This window comes from Melopsittacus undulatus, chromosome 11 (assembly GCF_012275295.1).
Source record: "Melopsittacus undulatus isolate bMelUnd1 chromosome 11, bMelUnd1.mat.Z, whole genome shotgun sequence".
Lineage (NCBI taxonomy): Eukaryota > Metazoa > Chordata > Aves > Psittaciformes > Psittaculidae > Melopsittacus > Melopsittacus undulatus.
Window position 1 is genome coordinate 13,323,221 of NC_047537.1, and position 20,343 is coordinate 13,343,563.

Below are 20,343 nucleotides of genomic sequence, written 5' to 3' on the forward strand. Positions count from 1 at the left end.
CCCCGCCGCCAGCCATAGTAGCACCGGGAGCGCAGCGGGCACCGCCGCTGCACCCGCGGCTCCTCGGCTGCTCCATGGGGAAGCGAGAGGCGGGTCTGTAACAGTGAGTGTGGGGAGACTGAGATGAGCTCTTAGGCAGAAGCTGTTCCCTGTGAGGGTGCTGAGGCGCTGGCACAGGGTGCCCAGAGAAGCTGTGGCTGCCCCATCCCTGGCAGTGTTCAAGGCCAAGTTGGACACAGGGGCTTGGAGCAAGCTGCTCCAGTGGAAGGGGTCCCTGCTCGTGGCAGGGGTTGGAGCTGGAGGAGCTTTAAGGTCCCTTCAACATAAACCATTCTAGGGTTCTGTGACAAGTGATCCAATCCACACCCGTGCAGGAACAAGAGCTCACTTAGTCTTACCCCAGGCTCTGCAGGCTGTGGTTTCATCCACTTTCTGCTCTAGACAAGCACGCTGTTAAAGCACAGCTGATCAACAGAAGGTACTTGGCTGCCAGTTGGTGTCTTACCTTTCCCTCCTCTTAAAATGAAGCCTTAAATTTTTAATGCGTGCTGGTATTGTTTACCCAGCTACCTCTGGAAACAAATCCAACTGAAGCAGCACAAAGCTCTGCCCCTGCTCTCAGACACAACACTGAGGAGGAAGAAGTAACACTGACATCCATCACACTCATCTTGAGCCCAGGCTTTCCCCCTATCAGCCCTGTGCCAGATCACAGCCCCTGCACCCAGGGTGAGAATCTGCTCCAGGAAACTGCTCTGGAGGCATTCAAAGGCCACCTCAGACATGATCAGTTGGAGCTGACACGTGTGGATGGCCACAGGGTAACTGAGGCAGGTGGGATGTTACTGGCAGGAAACAGCCAGCACAGACATGAGGCTCCAGCAGGTCCTGGTCCTTACATGAGTGCTGTACTGCACAAACAGGTCAAGTCAGCGCCCAGAGCAATTCAGGGGTTTGCTTTCCCTCCCTAAGTCACAGAACCCCAGACTGGTTTGTGTTGGAAGGGACCTTGAAGCTCATCCAGCTCCAACCCCTGCCACAGGCAGGGACACCTCCCACTGGAGCAGCTTGCTCCAAGCCCCTGTGTCCAACCTGGCCTTGAACACTGCCAGGGATGGGGCAGCCACAGCTTCTCTGGGCACCTTGTGCCAGCACCTCAGCACCCTCACAGGGAACAGCTTCTGCCTAAGAGCTCAGCTCAGTCTCCCCTGTTCTGGCAGGTTCAAGCCATTCCCCTTGGCCTGTCCCTACAGGCCCTTGTCCCAAGCCCCTCTCCAGCTTTCCTGCAGCCCCTTTAGGCACTGGAGCTGCTCTCAGGTCTCCCCTTCAGGAGCCTTCTCTTGTCCAGGCTGCCCCAGCCCAGCTCTCTCAGCCTGGCTCCAGAGCAGAGCTGCTCCAGCCCTCGCAGCATCTCCGTGGCCTCCTCTGGCCTTGCTCCAACAGCTTCAGGTACCTCTTGTGCTGCTGCCCCGGAGCTGGTTCAGGGCTGCAGGAGGGGGCTCCCCAGAGCACAGCAGAAGGGCAGGATCCCCTCTCTGAGCTCCTGCTCAAGATCTGGGGGTGCAGCCCAGCACATGTAGAGATCTGAACTGCCACTTCCTTATTAGTGATCCACAGAACCCAGCCTCTTGTACATGTCCAGTGGTTTATTCAGATTCTAAATAAAGGATTTCAAAATCATCTTAGGGAGAAAAACCAACTGAGAAAACCACAATAAAATGGGAAAACAGCAGCATTTGCATCCCGACTTTAACCTAAATAGTAATTGGGTCCCATTTTATTGTGACATTTCCTCCTATATTGATACAAACACCGCTGGGTGCTGATACCTGGTTACATTCCTCACAGCCCTGAGACCTGCCCATCTCACTCTAGCGGACCCAGGGCACCTCCACAGCGTCTCCAAGCTGAGCTGCACAGGGCTGGCTGCTGCCCTTGCATCACTCATAGCCTGTAGCATAAAACCCAAATTAAAACAGTTGAGAGAGAACAACTCGTGGCTAAAAGGAAATTGAGAGTGGGACTGGCGAGATGCAGACCAGGAGCTGCAGGGGCAGATACTGTCACCACACGGCCTCGTGCTGCTCAGGGTGTGCATAGCAGCTTCAGCCCATGGAGATCCCTCATGACCAAGCAAAGGCTGAGGCCAGCCCTGTTCCATGGCTCCCACAGTGCTGCACATTGAGCCCTGCAGAGCAAGGCCTCTCCTTGCAGAGCATCCCCAGCCCCTGTCTCTTTCAGTTTACACTTTTAAGCTTCTTGTTTGGAAGTTCCTGATGGTTTTTGACTTGTTTCCGTTTCTGGCACAGTGTTTCCTTGTTCTCCCCAGCACTCAGCTTCTCCAGGATCAGAGCAGTCTCTTTCAGGAGCCGCAGCTCCCGTTTCTCCTTTCTCTCCTCCATTTCTACTATGTCATCTGCAAACAAAGCCTTCAGAGGCGGGATCAGCTTCGGGATGGTCTGGAAGTCACTGAAGCGTACCTACAACAAAGCACAGAAGTACCTTAATGAGAACTGAGCTTTGTTTTCCTTCCTCCAACTTAATTTCTAAGAGATGTGGGTGCTGTCCACATTTCACTCCACCAGTGACTATTTCCACTGCTATGGCTGCATTCAATCCAACACCAGCAGTGTTGGGCTCCTTAGTGTCTTTTGCAAGAGGCATCAGCAGCACCAACTGAGAAGGGAGAATATGGCAGCCACTGTCAGAAACCCACAAGAGCTACACAGTGCAGAGCCGGAGGGTTCAGTGGAGGACATCACAAGTGTTATGGTCTAGTGATGATGCTCAAGCTTCAAACTCTCAACCATACCTCTAACAAGATCATTTACTCTTTTTCAAAGGACTTGTCCTAAAGAATTTAATCTTTCTCAACAAAGGGACAGTGAAAGTCAACACAAAGAGCAAAGAGCCAAAGGCAGCAGAAAGAGCAACAGGTCAGTGCAGCTCTGGGCAAATTCAGAGCAGTTCTTCATGGCAGTTAATGGCTCATTTACATCCTGATTTCTATTCTGTTATATGAAGCCCAAAGGAGCATTTGAGTACTACACATAGGAATCAAATCTGATTCACTTTATCAGGCAACTGCTGAAATATGGAGATTTGCAGACGTAATAAAGTAACTTTATCTGAACTTGAATGGGACAAAAGTCAAGTCACTCAACTGGTTGAAGACCTACATTCAGTTCCTAGCAAACTGAATTTCACATGAGAAGTACTGTGTGATTCCAAATTTTCCAGAGTGGAAATGGAGCAATGTGAAATATCAAAGAGCCCATTATCATGGAACAGTTAAGGCTGGAGAGGACCTTAAGATCATCCATTTCCAACCCCCTGTTATGGGCAGGGACACCTCACACTAAACCATATCACCCAAGGCTCTGTCCAACCTGGCCTTGAACACTGCCAGGGATGAAGCATTCACAACTTCCATGGGCAACCCATTCCAGTGCCTCAGCACCCTCACAGGGAAAAACTTCTTCTTTAGATCTAGCCTGAACTTCCCCTTTTTCAGTTTGAACCCATCACCCCTTGTCCTATTGCTGCAGTCCCTGATGAAGGTCCCCCCCTTCAGACACTGGAAGCTGCTCTGAGGTCCATTGTTCTACAAAGAATGGAAAATACACCTCAAAAATGTCTAATTCCAGATGTGAACAACAGAACACTGTATTTACCAACACCCACATGGTGTTGGTAGATAGACAGCAGGTCTTTACAAAAGGCTGACTGCCAAGATGTAGGAAATGGTTCCTTGCCTCTGTTCCCTTTGAGGAATATACAATCATTTGAAACCAGTTTACAGGGAGGACTTCACTTGCTGGGTGAAGTTGGAGAATGGGGAAGTTGGTGTGAACCTCAAGGGGATTTGATTTGGGGTGAGAAGAGCCAGTGAATTAGATCAGATGATGCTAACTCGACAGGACAAGGAGCAATGGCATAAACTAAAGCACAACAAGTTTCACGTCAGCATGAAGAAGAACTTAACACTGAGGGTGGCAGAGCCCTAGCACAGGCTGCCCAGGGGGTTTGTTGAGTCTCCCTCTCTGGACACATCCCAAACCCACCTGGACGTGTTCTTATGTGCCCTGCTCTGGGAGGGCCTGCCTTGGCAGGCGGTTGGACTGGGTGATGTCCTTCCAACCCTTATGATTTGTGCTTCTGGGATAACACCATTTGTTATCACTTCCATGGCCCACCACTGCACTGGGTGCCTCGTGGTGCCCCACTCTGCTGCTCCAGACATGGGGATCTGAACCCAACGCCCTTTTCATCCCTGCATTAACAAAGAATGAATTTCTGGATGTGACCGGATGAGAACAACAGGGATGGAACCTGGACTGGCTTCAGCATGCAAGAATCCAACACCACACACACCAGCTGTCCTGCCCTGAGAGACTGTTGGGACAGATGCAGCCCAATGTCAAGAACTGAATGAACTCCACAGACTTTCCAGGGATTGTCCATAGGCAAGAGAACAGTATCGGAGCGCACAGATCACAAGGCAGGAAAGGTGATGATGTACTGGGAAGTACACCTTGGAATAAGGGGTGGATACCACCCTGGGATAGTTTTGGCTTTAGGGTTTTAGTTGTTGCTCAGTAGCACTTACCTGATCAAGCACTTTTCAGTCGCATGCTCTGCCAGTGAGGAGGGACACAAGAAGCCAGGAGGGAGCAAAGACAGGACACTTGACCCAAACTAGCTAAAGGGCTATTCCACACCACAGAGCATCATATAAACTTTGGGGGAGCTGGCCAGGATTATATGCTGCCCATCCCATCCCTGAGCATTGCCCTCAAGAGCCCTCAGCACGCATCTCACCCCTTCCCCACACTGAGGACATCTGCTGCCAGCAGCAAAAGGAGAGCTGTTTCAGAGGAGACTTTTCAGAAAGAGATGGTATATTGGTAAGAGTGGAGAGTTCAACTCATGAGCAGCCCTTCCCAAAGTAACACCGAAACCTTCCCCACAGGCTGGCTCCAACCTCCCGACTTACCCTCATATGATCGAATGCAATTCCAACTTTCTCACTGAAGTCTTCACTGAAGAGCGGGATCTTGGCATATCTCTGGCTGAAGTGGTTGAGCATGATGAACTCTGCACCCATCTTCATTCCAATCTGAATCGCCTGCGAGGTTGTGCTGCAAAGGAACAGGAACAGGGCACCACATCCCTGTCACATACAGCCTGGCTGGTGCTGCTGCTCCAGAGAGCAGGGCTGGCTGCTCTGTATCCAAGGACACTTCAGACACACCACCAGGTCCTACTGACACTGGTGGAGCACGAGGTGTCCCTGCTTTCTGCAGGCACAGCCAGACACTTCTTCCTCTGGCAACCTGTGCTGGTGGCAGGTCTGATCTCCAAATGTCTCCAAGTGCATGAGAGCAGCTGCAGTCACTTGGATCCCTGCACTGAAGAGCTCCACAAAGTGAGGACAAGGGCTTAGTCAAATACTTGTCCCAGAGGTGCCACCAAGTCCAGCTCCTGCACAGCAACTCACATGGAATTCTGAGAAGCTGCTCTCAGGTCTCCCCACTTTTGCTGGGGGAGCACTTGGTATTGCAGCACTCAGCCCAAATTATGTGGTTGGGTGCAGGGACAAGATGACTCTTCACAGAGTCATAGTTTGTGTTGGAAAAGACCTTAAAGATCATCCCGTTCCAACCCCTGCCACGAGCAGGGACACCTTCCACTGGAGCAGCTTGCTCCAAGCCCCTGTGTCCAACCTGGCCTTGAACACTGCCAGGGATGGGGCAGCCACAGCTTCTCTGGGCACCCTGTGCCAGTGCCTCAGCACCCTCACAGGGAACAGCTTCTGCCTAATAATCTTCTACCTCCTGAGTTTAGTCCTACATATAATCAAGCAGAGAGCCTTGTCTTTGGCTAGGCTGTTTGTAGAGTTAACACCATCTACTTCTCTCTAGGGACTTTCTGAGGAGCTGTGAAGGCTTCAAAGCTGGTGCAATGAGCAACACATACATTTCAGTACTGAGGAGCTCTACACACACCAGAACTATGTACAGGACTTGGGCCCTCCACCACCAGCTCCAAGGACAGCATCTTTGTCTTCCTCGTGAGAGGCAGCAAAACATCCCCTACCTGTGTGTCTTCTCTATAGCTTCTTTCTCCATGCCATCTTCTAGCGTTGCTTCATGGATCAGCAGGGTAGCATTTTTACCTGAGTAAAAAAAAAGCATATATTCAGTCTTCAGGTGAATACAGACTGGTTCAACTGCCTGCATGAACTCTCCTTTCCCCCTCTTAGCCCCCTGGTGTGTTGCAGGCACAGCCCATAGGGTCTAGGGGATACCAACAGTTCCAGACCTTTCTCCAAGACCTTCTTCAAACAGAGGGTGTTGGACACCTACCCATTTGTACTAAGGCCATGCAGGGCATTGTGTCCCCAGAGTAAACTACTTTCCAGCCAGATTTGTGGATCATTGCACATGCAAAAGCATTTTTACAGTGCTGGACTTCACAAGTCTGAAACTGAACAAGGACACAAGTGTTAGAGCTCAGGTCCCTCCTGGCAGCAACTGTCCCTGCCAGCTCAGGAGCTTACCTCAGCCAAGTCGTAGCTCCCCAACAGAGAGTTGACAAACTCTTTAGCTTTAGGCTTGATGTTCTCACAGCCTTTCACAAGAGACTGGGATGGAATCATCCTGTGATGGAGAGGAGAGAACTAAGGACAGGTACAAAGGAAAACCTCATCTTGTCTCTAAGCAGATGATTTCTCCTCAGTTCACAGCCTTACAAACAAGACACATTTGTGCAGTCTGATGCTCTCCTGGCTCGCACTACCCAGTGGCCCAGAAACTCATCCAATCACTTCCTCCCCACTGCCCAGTACTCTCTTCCAGGAATCTTTGTTCACTTGCCCAACTCTCCAAAGGGAAAGCAGCATTTAAACCTTGATGAAGTAGCACAACTGAGTAACAAACCTTCTCCTTCCCATTTGCACATCCTAGTTCTACACAATAGAAAGTCAGTCACCTTCAATAAAGGAGTTGGGGAATGGATGACAGCAGTTTGCCTTGAGTAAGGACCCAGCAAAGCCATTTCTCCACATACCACATAGAACACTCACTTGATGTCTCCAAGAATCAATTCACAGTGGTTGTGGTACTCGTGTAGCCATGGCATGATCTGTTCAGGTGCTATCAGAAACAGGGGGCTGAAAGTCTGACCAAGGGCTGCCTGGAAAAGCAAAAGCAGGGGGAAAAACCAAACTCAATACCAGATATCCACCAAACCAGAGAAGAAGCACCAAGAGAAAGGATGGTGCCTTTTCACTGCTCCAAAGTTCCCTCCCCTCAGCCCAAGGCAAGGTGAGAGGCAGTGAAACAGCAGCACTACTTACAAAAGCTTTCCGCCTCTCCATCAGGATGTGCAGCAGCCCCTGCAAAGGGAGTGAACAAGACACAAAGCTGCAGGCAGAGATGTCTGGGGTGGAAGTGACAACAGCACTACCCCAGCTCGGCTGCAGCGGCTTGAAGGTCTATAGTCAGAAATAGACGACGGCTCCTTTCCAGTAACTGCAACTTGCTGAGCTGTGGCAACAGTGTCACTGCTTCTGCCCCAGCCGGTGGCCAGCAGCCCCTCAGCCCTTCCCAGTGCTGCTGTGCCTTCCAGGCACAAGGCAGCAGGCCAGCAAAGGGCCTGCCCTGCTCAGGCCCAACCTACAACAGAGCAACTCATCCTCCTGTGAGCACTGACTGCAGAGCACTGAAGCAAGCTGGGTTGGACACTGCTTAAACACTGCAACTCCAGATGGCCCCAGCAAGTCTGCAGGGATCCCTAACTTGAAGGGAGAGGGGATGAGAAACTGAGAGGCTCAGTAGTACCTTGCGAATACAGAGAGGATGAATACAGGCAACCCTACCAGCAGGGCAGTCTGTAGTCATCAGCTACCCCCAAATCCCAAGGAACAAAGCAGGCCTGGACAGGAGCCCTTATCCTTCCAACATCCCCCCACCTACCGAATGGTGGTCAGTGTGCATGTGAGACACAAACACAGCTGCTATGTTACACAGCACTCGGTCAACTTGCTCTCCATAGTGGCGACAGAGCTGTCCAAAGGTTCCTTCTCCACAGTCCAAGAGCAGGGAGTGGGTAGAGCTGGCAAGATAAGTGACAACGACACTGAGCAGGCACTGCATGAGCTCTGCCCAGGGCCTACTCAGGGAGGGGATCTGTTGGGTTGAATGCTGGAGAGGGACTCTTCATCAGGGACTGTAGTGACAGGACAATGGGTGATGGGTTCAAACTGGAACAGGGGAAGTTCAGGTTAGATCTCAGGCAGAAGCTCTTCCCTGTGAGGATGGTGAGGCACTGGCACAGGGTGCCCAGAAGTGTTAAATGCCCCATCCCTGGCAGTGTTCAAGGCTAGGTTGGACAGAGCCTTGGGGGACAATGGCAGGGAAGCCTCACACTAGACAACAGCAGGGGTTGGAACTTGATCTTAAGGTCCTTTCCAACCAAAACCATTCTGTGATGCTACGACTCCAAGGCAGAGAGCTCCCGGTGCTCTACAACTCTAACTGCGACACCAGCCCTCCTAGCCAAGGGTTTAGACTGTCCTGCCTGCACAGGTCATTATGCTCTGGTGTTGATGCTGAACACACCCTTGGAGTAGATGGTAAAATGAAGACGTTTATGTCTGGCTTCACAAACATTGAATGCTTGGCTTTACAGGTGGCTCTCAACTCTTCCCCTCCAGAGGGCCTGACAATGAAGTCCTACAGGCTCCACAAGAGGGGCACTCTCCCTGTGTCATCAAAACAGCCCTTTGAGACACGGAGCCTTCCCAAGCAGCACATATGGCACTGGGATTTACCTGGTATTTACCAGTGTGGAACTGACATTTCGGATCTTCATTGGAATTGCAGATCCTGTTCCCAAGAACACAATTTCAGGATAAGCACACACATTTCCTGGAGAAAACAGGTAAGGATTTGTCAGGCAATTTTATCCACATCCTGCCCAGTCAGACACCACTGAGTTCAACAGCCTGATAACAACATGGTCTTCATGTCCATTGTGCTCAGTTTTGCTTCCCTCAGCCTCTGGCTTTCTTATAGCAGCAAGGTGTACGAGGGAAGACAGAATGAGCATCACCAAGGGCACACATCACAGACCACAAGTACATATCCAAAAGTGGGCAGACAAGGCCTCTGCTCAATGACAGAGCTGGCAGCTCAACAGAGACCTGATTCCTCCTGTTCTGCAGTGCCCTGACTTTGCTCAGAACCAGGATGCAGCCAGTGAGTGGTGCTGTGCCATACCATGGGAGCATCACTGCTGAGAGGACAACTGGGATTCAGAGGAGAGTGCCCCACAGAGAGCTGGATCTAGAGCATGGACATGAAGACTCACACTGTGGCTGTTATGATAGCATCCAACATGAGCAGGGCTCTGGTCAGCTTGCAGCAAGAACCCATGGCTGCCTTGTCTCTGCCCTCAGCAGTGCTCAATCCCCAAACCCAGCAGCTTCAGAAAACCAGAAGGACAAGATGGCCTAAACCCAACTGAAGCAAGGCAACTCCACTTGCACCAAGCCTGGCCTCTGCACAGCTCCAGGAGGACTTAAAAGCACCTCTCAGGTTGTAGGAAAACTGTACGTTCACAGCTCTGTCTGGGTTTTAAGGCAGTGAGTCACCAAGACCACCTACTTCCTGTTACACCGATCCAAGACAAGTTGCTGATGCTCACCTGGAAGAGCAGCCAAGCTCTCTTTGCACTCCTTCACTCGGGTCTGGAAGTCAGGGAGGTCCAAAGCTTCGCTCACAAACGCATCATGATCACAGACAGTCACAGCATCTCTGCAAAAACAGATCAGGAACAGGGTGGGGCAGGGTTGGAACTGAAAAGACAGCAGTTCTTCAAGCACAGTGTGCCAAAACAGCCTTACAACAGAGTCACAGAACCCCAGACTGGTCTGTGTTGGAAGAGACCTTAAAGCTCGTCCAGTTCCAAGCTCCTGCCAGGGGCAGGGACACCTTCCACTAGACCAGGTTGCTACCGTTGCTACTTGGCCTTGAGCGCTGTCAGGGATGGGGCAGCCACAGCTTCTCTGGGCACCCTGTGCCAGCGCCTCAGCACCCTCACAGGGAAGAGCTTCTTCCTTATTTCCAACCTACTTCTTCCCTGTTTCAGTTTGAACCCATTACCCCTTGTCCTGTTGCTCCAGTCCCTGATGAATAGTCCCTCACCAGCATTCCTATAGGCCCCCTTCAGACACTGGAAGCTGCTCTGAGGTCTCCACGCAGCCTTCTCTTCTCCAGGATGAACAGCCCCAACTTTCTCAGCCTGTCTCCATACAGGAGCTGCTCCAGCCCCTGATCATCCTTGTGACCTCTGGACTTACTCCAACAGCTCCATGTCCTTATGTTGAGGACCCTAGCACTTCACAGTGCTGCAAGTGGGGTCTCCCCAGAGCGCCACAGATGGACAGGATCCCCTCCCTCAACTGCTGCTCACGCTCTGGGGGTGCAGCCCAGCACACAAGGGGGTTCTGTGCTCAAGCACTCACTGAACCCTGCTCATGTTCAGTATGTCCTCACCCAACACTCCCAAATCCTTCTCCTGAGGCTGCTCTGAATCACTTCTCTGTCCAGCCTGCGTTTGTGCCTGGGACTGCCCCAATCCAGGGGCAGCCTGGTTCCCATCCCTTCCCTCCCATGTGGTGACTGTATCTGTGTCCTCCTATTCTGCCCAACAAAGCCAGAAGCTTGAGCCATGGCAGCTGCTATCCCCACACGGTCCCTGCCCTTAAGCTCCTCACTGAGCAGCTTCACCTACTTGCCCACAAAACAAGCACCAGGGAAGTCTGCAAGTGTTCAAGCACAGCTCTGACACCCTCTGAAGACCCAGAAATCCCAAAAGGACTTTCACCAGGCTCCCCAAAGAGTCCCTCCCTGTCACCATCTTCTCTGCCACAGCCACAGTTGTGTGCAAAGCACATGAGCTTAAAGCAAAGGACAGAGCAGTGCATGAGACTACAAAAGGGAGGGACAGAAACACTCCAGACCACATCCTACACCTTGTATGAGACTTCCTGGGACAGGGACACAACTGACAGCTTAGCAGCTACCCCAGCACAGCCACCAGGAGGAACGTGCAAAGGACACCAGCCCCTCCATCCACACTCAGCACAGACTCACCCAGAACACCCCAAAACCAGCAACCAAAGTTTCCCACCGACCTCTGCCACTCCTGCTGGGGTCTGAAGTGGTATTTCAAGAGGCACTCTCCTCGCACAATGGGCACGCTACATACAGCCTCTTCTTCCTGCAGGGAGAAGGGTGACATTAAACAGGTTCTTTGCTCAGGGGCACAAAAACAAGCATGCAGGGCCTGGCCTACCTTGCTCTGGTAAGTACTGAGCAGAGGGAAGATCTCAGGCTGGATGAGGTTGAGCTGAGTTTGGATCTTGTAGCTGCGTGGGTTGTGCACAGCGGAGGAGTTCTCATTGAGCACCAAGTGCTGAGTTCCAGGCCCAAATCTGCAAGAGGACAACAAAGGGCAAAATGGCTTCAGTCCCACATTAGAGCTGGCATATGTGTTCATCTGAGCCAGCAGAGCCCTACTGCCAGCCAACAGTTCTTTCTGCTCTGGGATGATGATCTTATCAACATGATAAGAACATGCTGCTGCCCAGCAGTGACACTCCAGGAACCAGATCACCCACCTCTGCAGCCACTGCTGGTAGCGGCTGTCTCGAAGCACTGCCTCTGGGGTCATGTGAATAACCAAGGCCACCTGATGCTCAGGATGTCCCTCCTGGTACCTGGGGCATGTTCAAATGCAGAGAGCACCTGAGCTTCAGTCTCCATCACCTCAGCCTCCCCTCTCCTACATGAGTGCTATCAGAGATGCCCCTGAAGCAGGCAGAGCAAAGGAGTCTCAAGGCTCCACAAGGCTTAAGCCTGTCTTTGCTGCCTCCTGCACTCTGCCCCCAGGGCAGTTCCTCTCCACCAAGAGCAAGCCCTGCAGAGATGCTACGCGCAGCCCAGGCTTCTACTGCACAGGGAAGCAGCAGTCTCTGCATTGCTCCCTTCTTGCACATGGCCTTCTTTGTAGGCTCCTAAGAGAAGAGCAGCTTGTGACCACAACAGAACTGCACAGGTCCTGCACAGCCCTGCCTTTCCTAAAAGGCTCAACACACCACCAGGCCCTTCCTGGGTGTCTACCACCTTAATAGTGCCAAAGAGCACACGTATCAGCCCCACAGAACATGAGTTTCTCTTTGGCACAGATGTCCTCCCCGGCGCCACCCCGCTACCTTCGGAAGGTCTCGTTGTCACACACAGCGTCCACAAAGCCCTCATGGGGACACTCCAGCACGATGAACACTGGGCCAGGATCACCAGGGGCACACAGTTCTTCAGGAAAGAGCTGCAGGCAGATACACACAGACCACACCACCATCAGGCTATACATGCACCTTCCTGCATCACTGTGCTTCACTCCAGAGAGGTGGTGGATGCCCCATCCCTGGAGGCATTCTAGGCCAGGCTGGATGCGGTTCTGGGCAACCTGATCTAGTTGAATATGTCCCTGCTCATTGCAGAGGGTTGGACTGGATGAACTGCGAAGGTCCCTTCCAACTGAAACCATCCCATGGTTCTTTAGGGAGCTGTTACAACAGCCCCAGCAGCAACTCCCAGTGCTCAGCAAACCAACCAGTGCAGTTCCTGTTCCCTTTCTGCTCTCGCTACACAAGTCTGCATTTTGCTGTGTGACAAAACATCCCAACCGTGGTCTTAGAGCAAATCCCAACATAACACAGAGGAAGGGAATTTCAGCAGTTGTCAGGTTCCCACAGCAGCTTCAGATGGGAGCAAAAGCATGATGAAAAAAATAAAGGCTTTGTGGAATTCTTATGACACAAACATACATCAGACACATCTCCCAGGTCAGGATCTTCACTCACAGATCACTTGTGACATGGCCAGAACCTCTCACTTCACACTAGTGTTTGAGACATGAAGACCCTGCACACAGGAAGCACTGGACTTCTTTTAGTGTTAAGAGGAGTAACCAGAGCAAGGAGGGAGTGACAGCTACATCAGCATCCAACCCATGCAGGGATTAACTCTACTAATGCACTCCTAGACCTGCATCAGCTTTGGGCACGGGAGGTAGGAAGCTCTGACAACCAGCAACAACATGGCCATAGGCACAAGTGAATTCATTTCAGAGCACACCTCTCTCATCACACCCTGCCACAGTCCCACTCATGCCCCCCATGGGAGCCACATTCAGGCAGAATAGGGAGCACTCACTCACCAGCAACCACTCAAAGCTCCAAAGCAGCAAAACCCACACCAAGCAGGGGTGAGAGGGAATAGGCAGACATCACTGGTGGGACACTGGCACAAGGTGCTCAGAGCTGTGGCTGCCCCATCCCTGGCAGTGTTCAAGGCCAGGCTGGACACAGCCTTGGGCTATGTGCCCTAGTGGAAGGTGTCCCTGCTTGTGGCAGGGGACTGGAACTGGGTGAGCTATAAGGTCCCTCAAAACTGGATGTAAAAATCCACGCCATGTCCCAGTAATTACTGGTAGGCAAAATCTGCACAAAAAAGATTATTCCCCTGGGAGGCTGGTGCAGGAGGGAAGATGGCAAAGCCAAGGCACAAAGCACAGCTACACCTTACCTCTCTGCCTTCAAAAGTGATGCTCTCCCCATTCTTGAGAGCTGTGATTATGGGAAAAATGGCTGGAGTTCCCCTGAAACAAAGGCCACGGAAATATTCAGCTTGCCAGCAACATGCCTGGGGTTGCCCCATCACCCAGCTGGGATCCTGTACTCACACTGGCAGGCCCATCTCCTGTGCTTTAGCTGCCAGGAATTTTCCCTTCCTGGGGTGAATCTGAAAGGAAGAAACGCAGAATTACCAGCCAAATAAAAGGGACAGGAAACAAGATCCATGGAATTCCACTGGTATCATTTTCCCCCCCAAAAGACTTTTTTGTTTGCAAGATGCTGTAGCTGCTTTTGCTCCCTTCTTTAGCCAAGGGAGCAGGACAGACTTCCCCACTGTAAGCATGAAGCAAGAATGGAACCTGTCCACTCATATAGTTGGCTGCTCTATAAGGAACACTTCCCAAATATACCTCAGCTTTCACACATTCTTCTTCATGCTCCAGCCACTCTGAAGAGCAGCACCACAAAATAGCTTCAATGCCCTGCTGGAAAATGTCATCTCCAGTTAAATCTGTTTAGAAGATGTCCTAATGACATTAGGAATAACTTTGTAACAGAAAGGGTGGAAAATCCTGGTGCAGGCTTCCCAGAAAGGTTGTTAATGCTCCAAGCCTGTTGGTGTTTAAGAAGGCTTTGGACAATGCCCTTAATAACATGCTTCAACAGCCCTGAAGTAATCAGGTAGTTGGACAAGGTCATGGTTGAAGGTCCCTGCCAACTAAAATACTCTATTCTACACCAGTTTCATTAACTTTATGCCCAAGCTTACTTTACAAAGGAAAGCCATGACCAGCTCGGGGTGCCTGCTTACACACTTCTGTCCAGCACCTGTAAAAGAGAGCAAAAGATCACTCACAATCATCACCACCATTTTTCCTTAAAGCCAAAATGGGTCCATGTTTGCTAAAACACCAACAGGAGCAACACCTTCCAGCCCAGCAGCAGCACACCGAATGAGCCTAAAGGCAGAAAGCCCATGGCTTCAGCTGGGAGAAACCAAATGAAAGCCCAAGACTTTCAAGTAAATAATCCAAACACCCCTTTGTAATTAAATGACACATGCTGAAGCACTCACTCCAGCCGGGGGTAAATTACTACAGGGACTAATCCCACCCCAGGCAGGAATCATGTCCAATCTCTAGGCCTTACTAGTTCTGTGTCAACTTCCAAAGTGCCAGAACTCATCCTGCTCCTTCAGCTGAGCTTCTCTATGGACCTTACTTCCAGACAGCAAGAGCTTGGAGAACAAATACATCTCTAACTGGGCTTAACTTCATAGAAGTTAAAAAGGGAATGCCATTTCTTTTTCACCTGTTTCCTTTGGGCTTTCTTTTTCCTTGCCCTTCTCCAAGGTTTGCTGTGCAGCTCCTGGGGACCCAGGCCCTGCATCTCCTCTAGGGCTATTTCCACCTTGGGTTGATGCTCCAGGACTCTGAGGCAATATACTTTCAGCAGCTTGTGGCTTTCCTGTCCCAAATCCAATAAAACCAGAGAAAAATCATTCAATCCAAAGGGACGGATATGGAAGAGGGAATGCTACTCATGCTTTTCTTGATAGTTATGTATAAACTGCACCAGAACACAAAGCTCCTATCCCCCAGTCTGACTTGTGCTTGCATACTCCAGTCACTTATTGCAGGAGATATCCACCATCCAAGTCCTTCAGTCTGTCAGAATGGTTCAACTCTGTCAAGTCTGTGCCCACACTATGGGAATCACAGCTTCCAGCAGTAAGAGACCACAGAAAGCTGAACACAGCAACAGTTCAAGGTCATTCTACACACCTACACCTAAAGGAACAATCTAAAACCCTGAGTCAGCAGGTCCTGTCTCTTTGAAAGAGATTCTCCTCCTGAGAAACCTACGCAGCTTAATAGACATCGTCTTACTCAGGCTTGCAAGCAGAAGCCACCCTGAGCGTGGTTAGTGAACAAGTGCTTCTCCTGTGCGACTACAGCCTCATGTGCTCACCTGCAAGAGGTATCTGGTGGACTGTCATCGTCTCATCCTTATACTCAGGCTCTGTGTGCAGCTGCACAGCTGGAAAGAGATCAGGAACTGGCATTAACAGGCTCAGAAGGAGATTTCAATCAGGAAAAACTCTTGTCTCTTTCTTAAACCAAACCTGATGAATGTCCCTTCCCTTCTCTGCCCAACTGTAAAGATCAATGAGTAATTAGACCTTAAAAGCCCATTATCCACAAGAAGCCTTCCATGATCCCATGGGAAGGTAGTTCACTGCCAGACTCTGCAAGCAAATTGCCTTCACAGTGGTTTAAAACTTAATGCTGTCTAATAGTCCAACAGACTGGTCATGGCCTACCAGAAACAGAACTGGAAACACTCTAGCGATGGATCTAAAGAGTGTATCAGAGCAAAACAAAGGCTTAAAACTTCTTTGAGTGGATCTAAACCAGAGGCTTCTATCCTGAAGTTGTGACCTTTTGATGCAACCTCTGCTACAGCTGAAACAAGAGTTCCAAGTTCATATTCACCAAGCATCATTCCCCACATACCTAAATCCATCCTTTTTAGGGGCCCAGGGAACTGCCGAATAGCTTTCAAGTAGTTTTGCTGGAAAAGAGAGAGCATATCAGTTCCCTTCAGTGAAGTCAAAGCCTCTGTACTATGAGAGGCAAAACCTGGGCAGCACAGAGCCAGCCAGAAAGCACTGGGCAGGTTCCCACCTCTCATGGGCATTGCTCCTCTAGAAAGAGAAAAGAAACCTAAGAAACGCTCTCCCCATCCCTTCCAGCAATGCAGTCAGGCAGCAGAAACTGCAAGGAAATGAAATAGTGCTGAGGATGTGGAATGACCAGCCTAGTCATGGCATCTGGCTGGCAAGGAGCACGTTAAGCAGGAGATCAGAGACCAAGTTTCCATTAAAAGAACATTGAGAGGGAGCAGATGGGAGAACAAAGGCTGCCCTTAGAGGAAACATGAGCTATCAGAACCTCAGCTGACAAGACAGGCTCAAGGAGCATCAGTCTGATGTTGTCCTGTGTGTAACTGAAGAGATTTGCTTTTCAAAGCCAGCCCCTTGGCAGAACCTTCGGGCTGGCACTAGCTCAGACCAGCACTTTCCACCTGTATGATGATTCACTCCTGTCGTACCAGCTCTCCCTATTCCAAGGTCAGCTTTAACACTAGAAGAGTTCCCTTCTGCAAGCTTCCCCACTTACCAGCTTTGGTGGCCCTAGGAAAACACATCTTTGAAGCCCCATAGCCTTTAATGTGAGAATCATACCTAAAAGAAAGGGAGAAATAGCTTTATCACAGACCTGTAAGCACTGGTAGATAGCAAAGAAAGATCCCTCAAGGAGTGGTGGGTCTCTCCAGGAAGGCTGGAATTGAACCGGGATCCAAATTCAGTTTCACCTCAGCTTTGTGGCAGTTTCAACAAGCCACTTATCAGCAGCTAAGGAAAAGATTCACAAACCTTGACAGTCACAATTTGGAGCCAGTTACCTGCACAGATTCTCAATGTGCTCCTTCCTGGGAGATTTCCAGTTTTAATGAATCCCAGACTGCTTTGGGGAAAGACCTTGAAGCTCATCCTGCAATGGGCAGGGACCCTTTCCACTAGGCCAGGTTGTCTAGAATCACAGGCAGCCTGGTCTTGACTGTCTCCAGTGATGATGAATCCATCACCTCTTTGGGCCATCTGTGCCAGTGTTTTACCACCCTCAGTGTAAAGAATTTACGTACAGGCCTGAATCTTCCTCCTTTCATCCTATCACAACAGGCCCTACCATCTTTCTTACAGGCCCCTGTTAAGAACTGAAAGGCCACAATAAAGTCTCCCCAGAGTCTTCTCCAGGCTGAACCAGCCCAGCTCTCCCAGCATTTCCTCACAGGAGAGATGCTCCATCCGTCTGACCCCTTCTGTGGCCCTTGTCTGGACCCTCTCCAACACATCCATGTCCTTCCAGCGCTGAGAACTCAGGAGCTGGACACAGCACTGCAGGTGGGGGCTCACCAGAGCAGAGGGACAAGAAGTGACCTGTTCTAATTTCACCCTGCACTGAGGACAGGACAGGGCCAGAAGGCCGAGGAGGTGCCTGTAACTCAGGGGCAGCCCCTGTCGGCAGTGCCAGGCTGGTAACGCCTCTGCTCTGGCAGATTGGCTGATGAGAAACTTAACATGAGCCGGCTGCAGTGTGTGCTCACAGCCCAGAAACCAACTCTGTACTGGGCTGCATCAACAGGAGTGTGACCAGCAGGGTGAAGGAGGTGATTCTGCCCCTCTACTCTGCTCTCATGAGACATCACTTGGAGCATTGTGTGCAGTTCTGGTGTCCTCAACATAAAAAGGACATGGAACTGTTGGAACAAGTCCAGAGGAGGCCATGAGGATGATCAGGGGCTGAAGCACCTCCCGTATGAAGATAGGCTGAGAAAGTTGGGGCTGTTCAGCCTGGAGAAGAGAAGCTGTGTGGAGCCCTCAGAGCAGCTTCCAGTGTCTGAAGGGGGCTACAAGGAAGGTGTCCCCGCCCGCGGTAGGGATTGGAACTGGATGAGCTTCAAGGTCCCTTCCAACCCAAACCATTCCATGATTCGGACCGGTGAGGCCGCACCTCACCCTTCCCGTGCACACCCCGCCGTGACAGCGCTTCCCCTCCCCACACTGGGCAGGTCCCAGCGCCACAGCCGGCTCCAGCCCGCCCCGCTCACCTGGCAGCCCCCCGACGTTGGCCCAGGCCACCCTGCTCAGGAAGATGCTGTCCAGGTGCGAGATCTTCAGCCTGCGGGGACACGGGCCGGGAGCGGTGAGCAGGGCCCGCCGCGGCCCCGGCTGCCCCCCGCCTGCCCGCACTTACTTGTGCTCCTGCATGGCCCGCTGCGTGCCCTCGCCGCAGTTGAACAGGTACCTGAAGAGGAAGGGGGGGGTCAGGGCGCTGCCGGGCGGGGGCTCCCGGCTCCGGCGGCCCCGCACTCACCGGTTGAACTCGGAGAACACGTAAACGGCGGCGCCGGCATCGCGGCTCCCGGCAGCCACCACCTGCACGTAGACGGTGTTAGGCCCGGCCAGGCCCGTGCCCGCGCTCCGCCGCCGCTCGCGGGCCCACACGTGGCGGGGCACGTCCCGGGGCCGCCGCGCGGGCCGCGCCGCTGAGGAGGCCGCGCCGCCGGTGTCCGCCATGGCCCTGCCCGCCCCGCGCCGCGCGGGGCCAAGCGCCCGCCACAGCGCCCACATCCGCACAGCGGCTTCAGCGGCGGCCTCGCTCCCCCATCATGTGACGAGGGAGAGCCAATGAGAAGCGAGAAACACGGTTCTGGTCCCCGCCCATCCGCCGGCCTCTGCGTCTATGGCCGTAGGCAGAGGAGAGGGCGTTCGGTGTTCGGTGGCGTGGAGAACCCGGAGGAGGATCCAGCTCCTCGGAACAAGGAGAAGTCCTTTAAGCTCATCCAGTCCAACTCAGCCCTGCTAAGGCCACCCCTAACCGCTGGCACTGAGGCCTCGTCTCCACGCTGTGTGCACGCTTACAGGGGCGGTGCCTGCAGCCCTGCCCTGGGCAGCCTGTTCCAATGCCTGAGCACCCTCTGGGGAAGGAATTGTTCCTCAGCTCCATCTAAACCTGCCCTGGTGCAGCTTGAGGCCGTTTCCTCTTGTCCTGTCTTTCAGAGCCCATCATCAGGACTGGTCTGGATAAACCTGGTGGCCATGGGGCTGAGGCAGAGCTCAGACCTCTCAAGGTCCTTCAGAACCCACTGTGAGCCTCCAGTCTCCACCATTTCCCCATTGCTCACAAGCTGCTCTGCCACAGGAGCCTTGCTCAGGTGCTGTTAATACCCACTGGAGCATTCAGGCCACAGCACTGCTTATCCTTGAGCTCTAAACCCGCTCTGAGTCCCTGAGGCTTCGTGTTTGCTGCACTACATTGTGCTGTAACCAGAGAACCCCAACATAAACAATCCCAATCATCAATATCCCTTCCTTGCTTCCAAAGGCGAGGCGTATCTTTCTCAGGGCTTTGCTTTCAAAACAGTCTCCCTTTATTCTTAGTGCCAACGTTCTTCCCTTTCTTTTTCAGTGATCCAAGCAAGCGCTTTGAGTGGGGACCTGTCCAAACCTCCTGATCTTACCATGGCTGTTTTACATCTGTGCTCTCAGTCTTCTTTCAGATCTATAGCTCACCAATTCCCCTTCTTCTGACTCCCATCTCTCCACACCAATTAACATGGTGGTTTTCCCTGGTTTTCCCACTTCTGGATGAAATAAAAGGGTTGTTGCTTTGAAAGGCAAGCTCTGTTCATGCATGTTTTCCACATTAGAGCCCTGCAGCCTAAAGCTCACTCCCAGCACTTGGCTCTACTCCCTGCAGCCACATAGGAAGGGAAATATCACTTTAGATCCTAAATTGCTTTGCCATAGAAGTTGAGGTTCCTAGAGGTGGGTTTTCTATCTGGGCATCCCTGCCCCACTGCTGCATCACTTCGTCCCCATGAGGATGATTTTCTGCTCAGGTGAATCATTAGGAAACATGAAAAGAGCTTTTGTGTGGCCTTAATGCATTTGTTTCTACACCTTTGGAAGTGCAAAAGCTTCTTCAGGGCTCTGACCTGAGTGCCCTGTGCTGTTTCAGCTGCGGTGTTTCAGGGCAGCTCACACACTGGAAGGGATTCCAAAGGCT

The 20,343-nt window shown here is 51.8% G+C and overlaps 1 protein-coding gene across 1 annotated transcript; it reads right to left on the bottom strand.

The window, feature by feature from the left end:
• Positions 1-1,626: 1,626 nt before the first annotated feature.
• ELAC2 (elaC ribonuclease Z 2) lies at positions 1,627-18,851 on the bottom strand. Its single transcript, XM_034067760.1, has 24 exons — positions 18,649-18,851; positions 18,529-18,579; positions 18,383-18,453; positions 16,891-16,955; positions 16,225-16,282; positions 15,680-15,748; positions 15,020-15,175; positions 14,478-14,536; positions 13,816-13,874; positions 13,659-13,731; positions 12,284-12,396; positions 11,690-11,788; positions 11,365-11,503; positions 11,204-11,289; positions 9,712-9,821; positions 8,837-8,933; positions 7,980-8,118; positions 7,361-7,399; positions 7,088-7,197; positions 6,563-6,662; positions 6,369-6,489; positions 6,100-6,178; positions 4,997-5,141; positions 1,627-2,480 (listed from the first exon to the last, which is right to left on the bottom strand). The coding sequence occupies exons 1-24, from the start codon at positions 18,849-18,851 to the stop codon at positions 2,238-2,240; spliced, it is 2,484 nt and encodes an 827-aa protein (XP_033923651.1). The 3' UTR covers positions 1,627-2,237.
• Between the last annotated feature and the right edge of the window lie 1,492 nt (positions 18,852-20,343).

Excerpts from the sequence above, each read along its gene's own strand:
- ELAC2 (XM_034067760.1), bottom strand. The coding sequence starts at position 18,851 with ATGGCGGACACCGGCGGCGCGGCCTCCTCAGCGGCGCGGCCCGCGCGG. Across the intron at positions 11,504-11,689 it reads TACCAGCAGTGGCTGCAGAG|ATTTGGGCCTGGAACTCAGC; the intron begins GTGGGTGATCTG and ends GTCCTCTTGCAG. Across the intron at positions 9,822-11,203 it reads CCCCAGCAGGAGTGGCAGAG|AGATGCTGTGACTGTCTGTG; the intron begins GTCGGTGGGAAA and ends CTGTTTTTGCAG.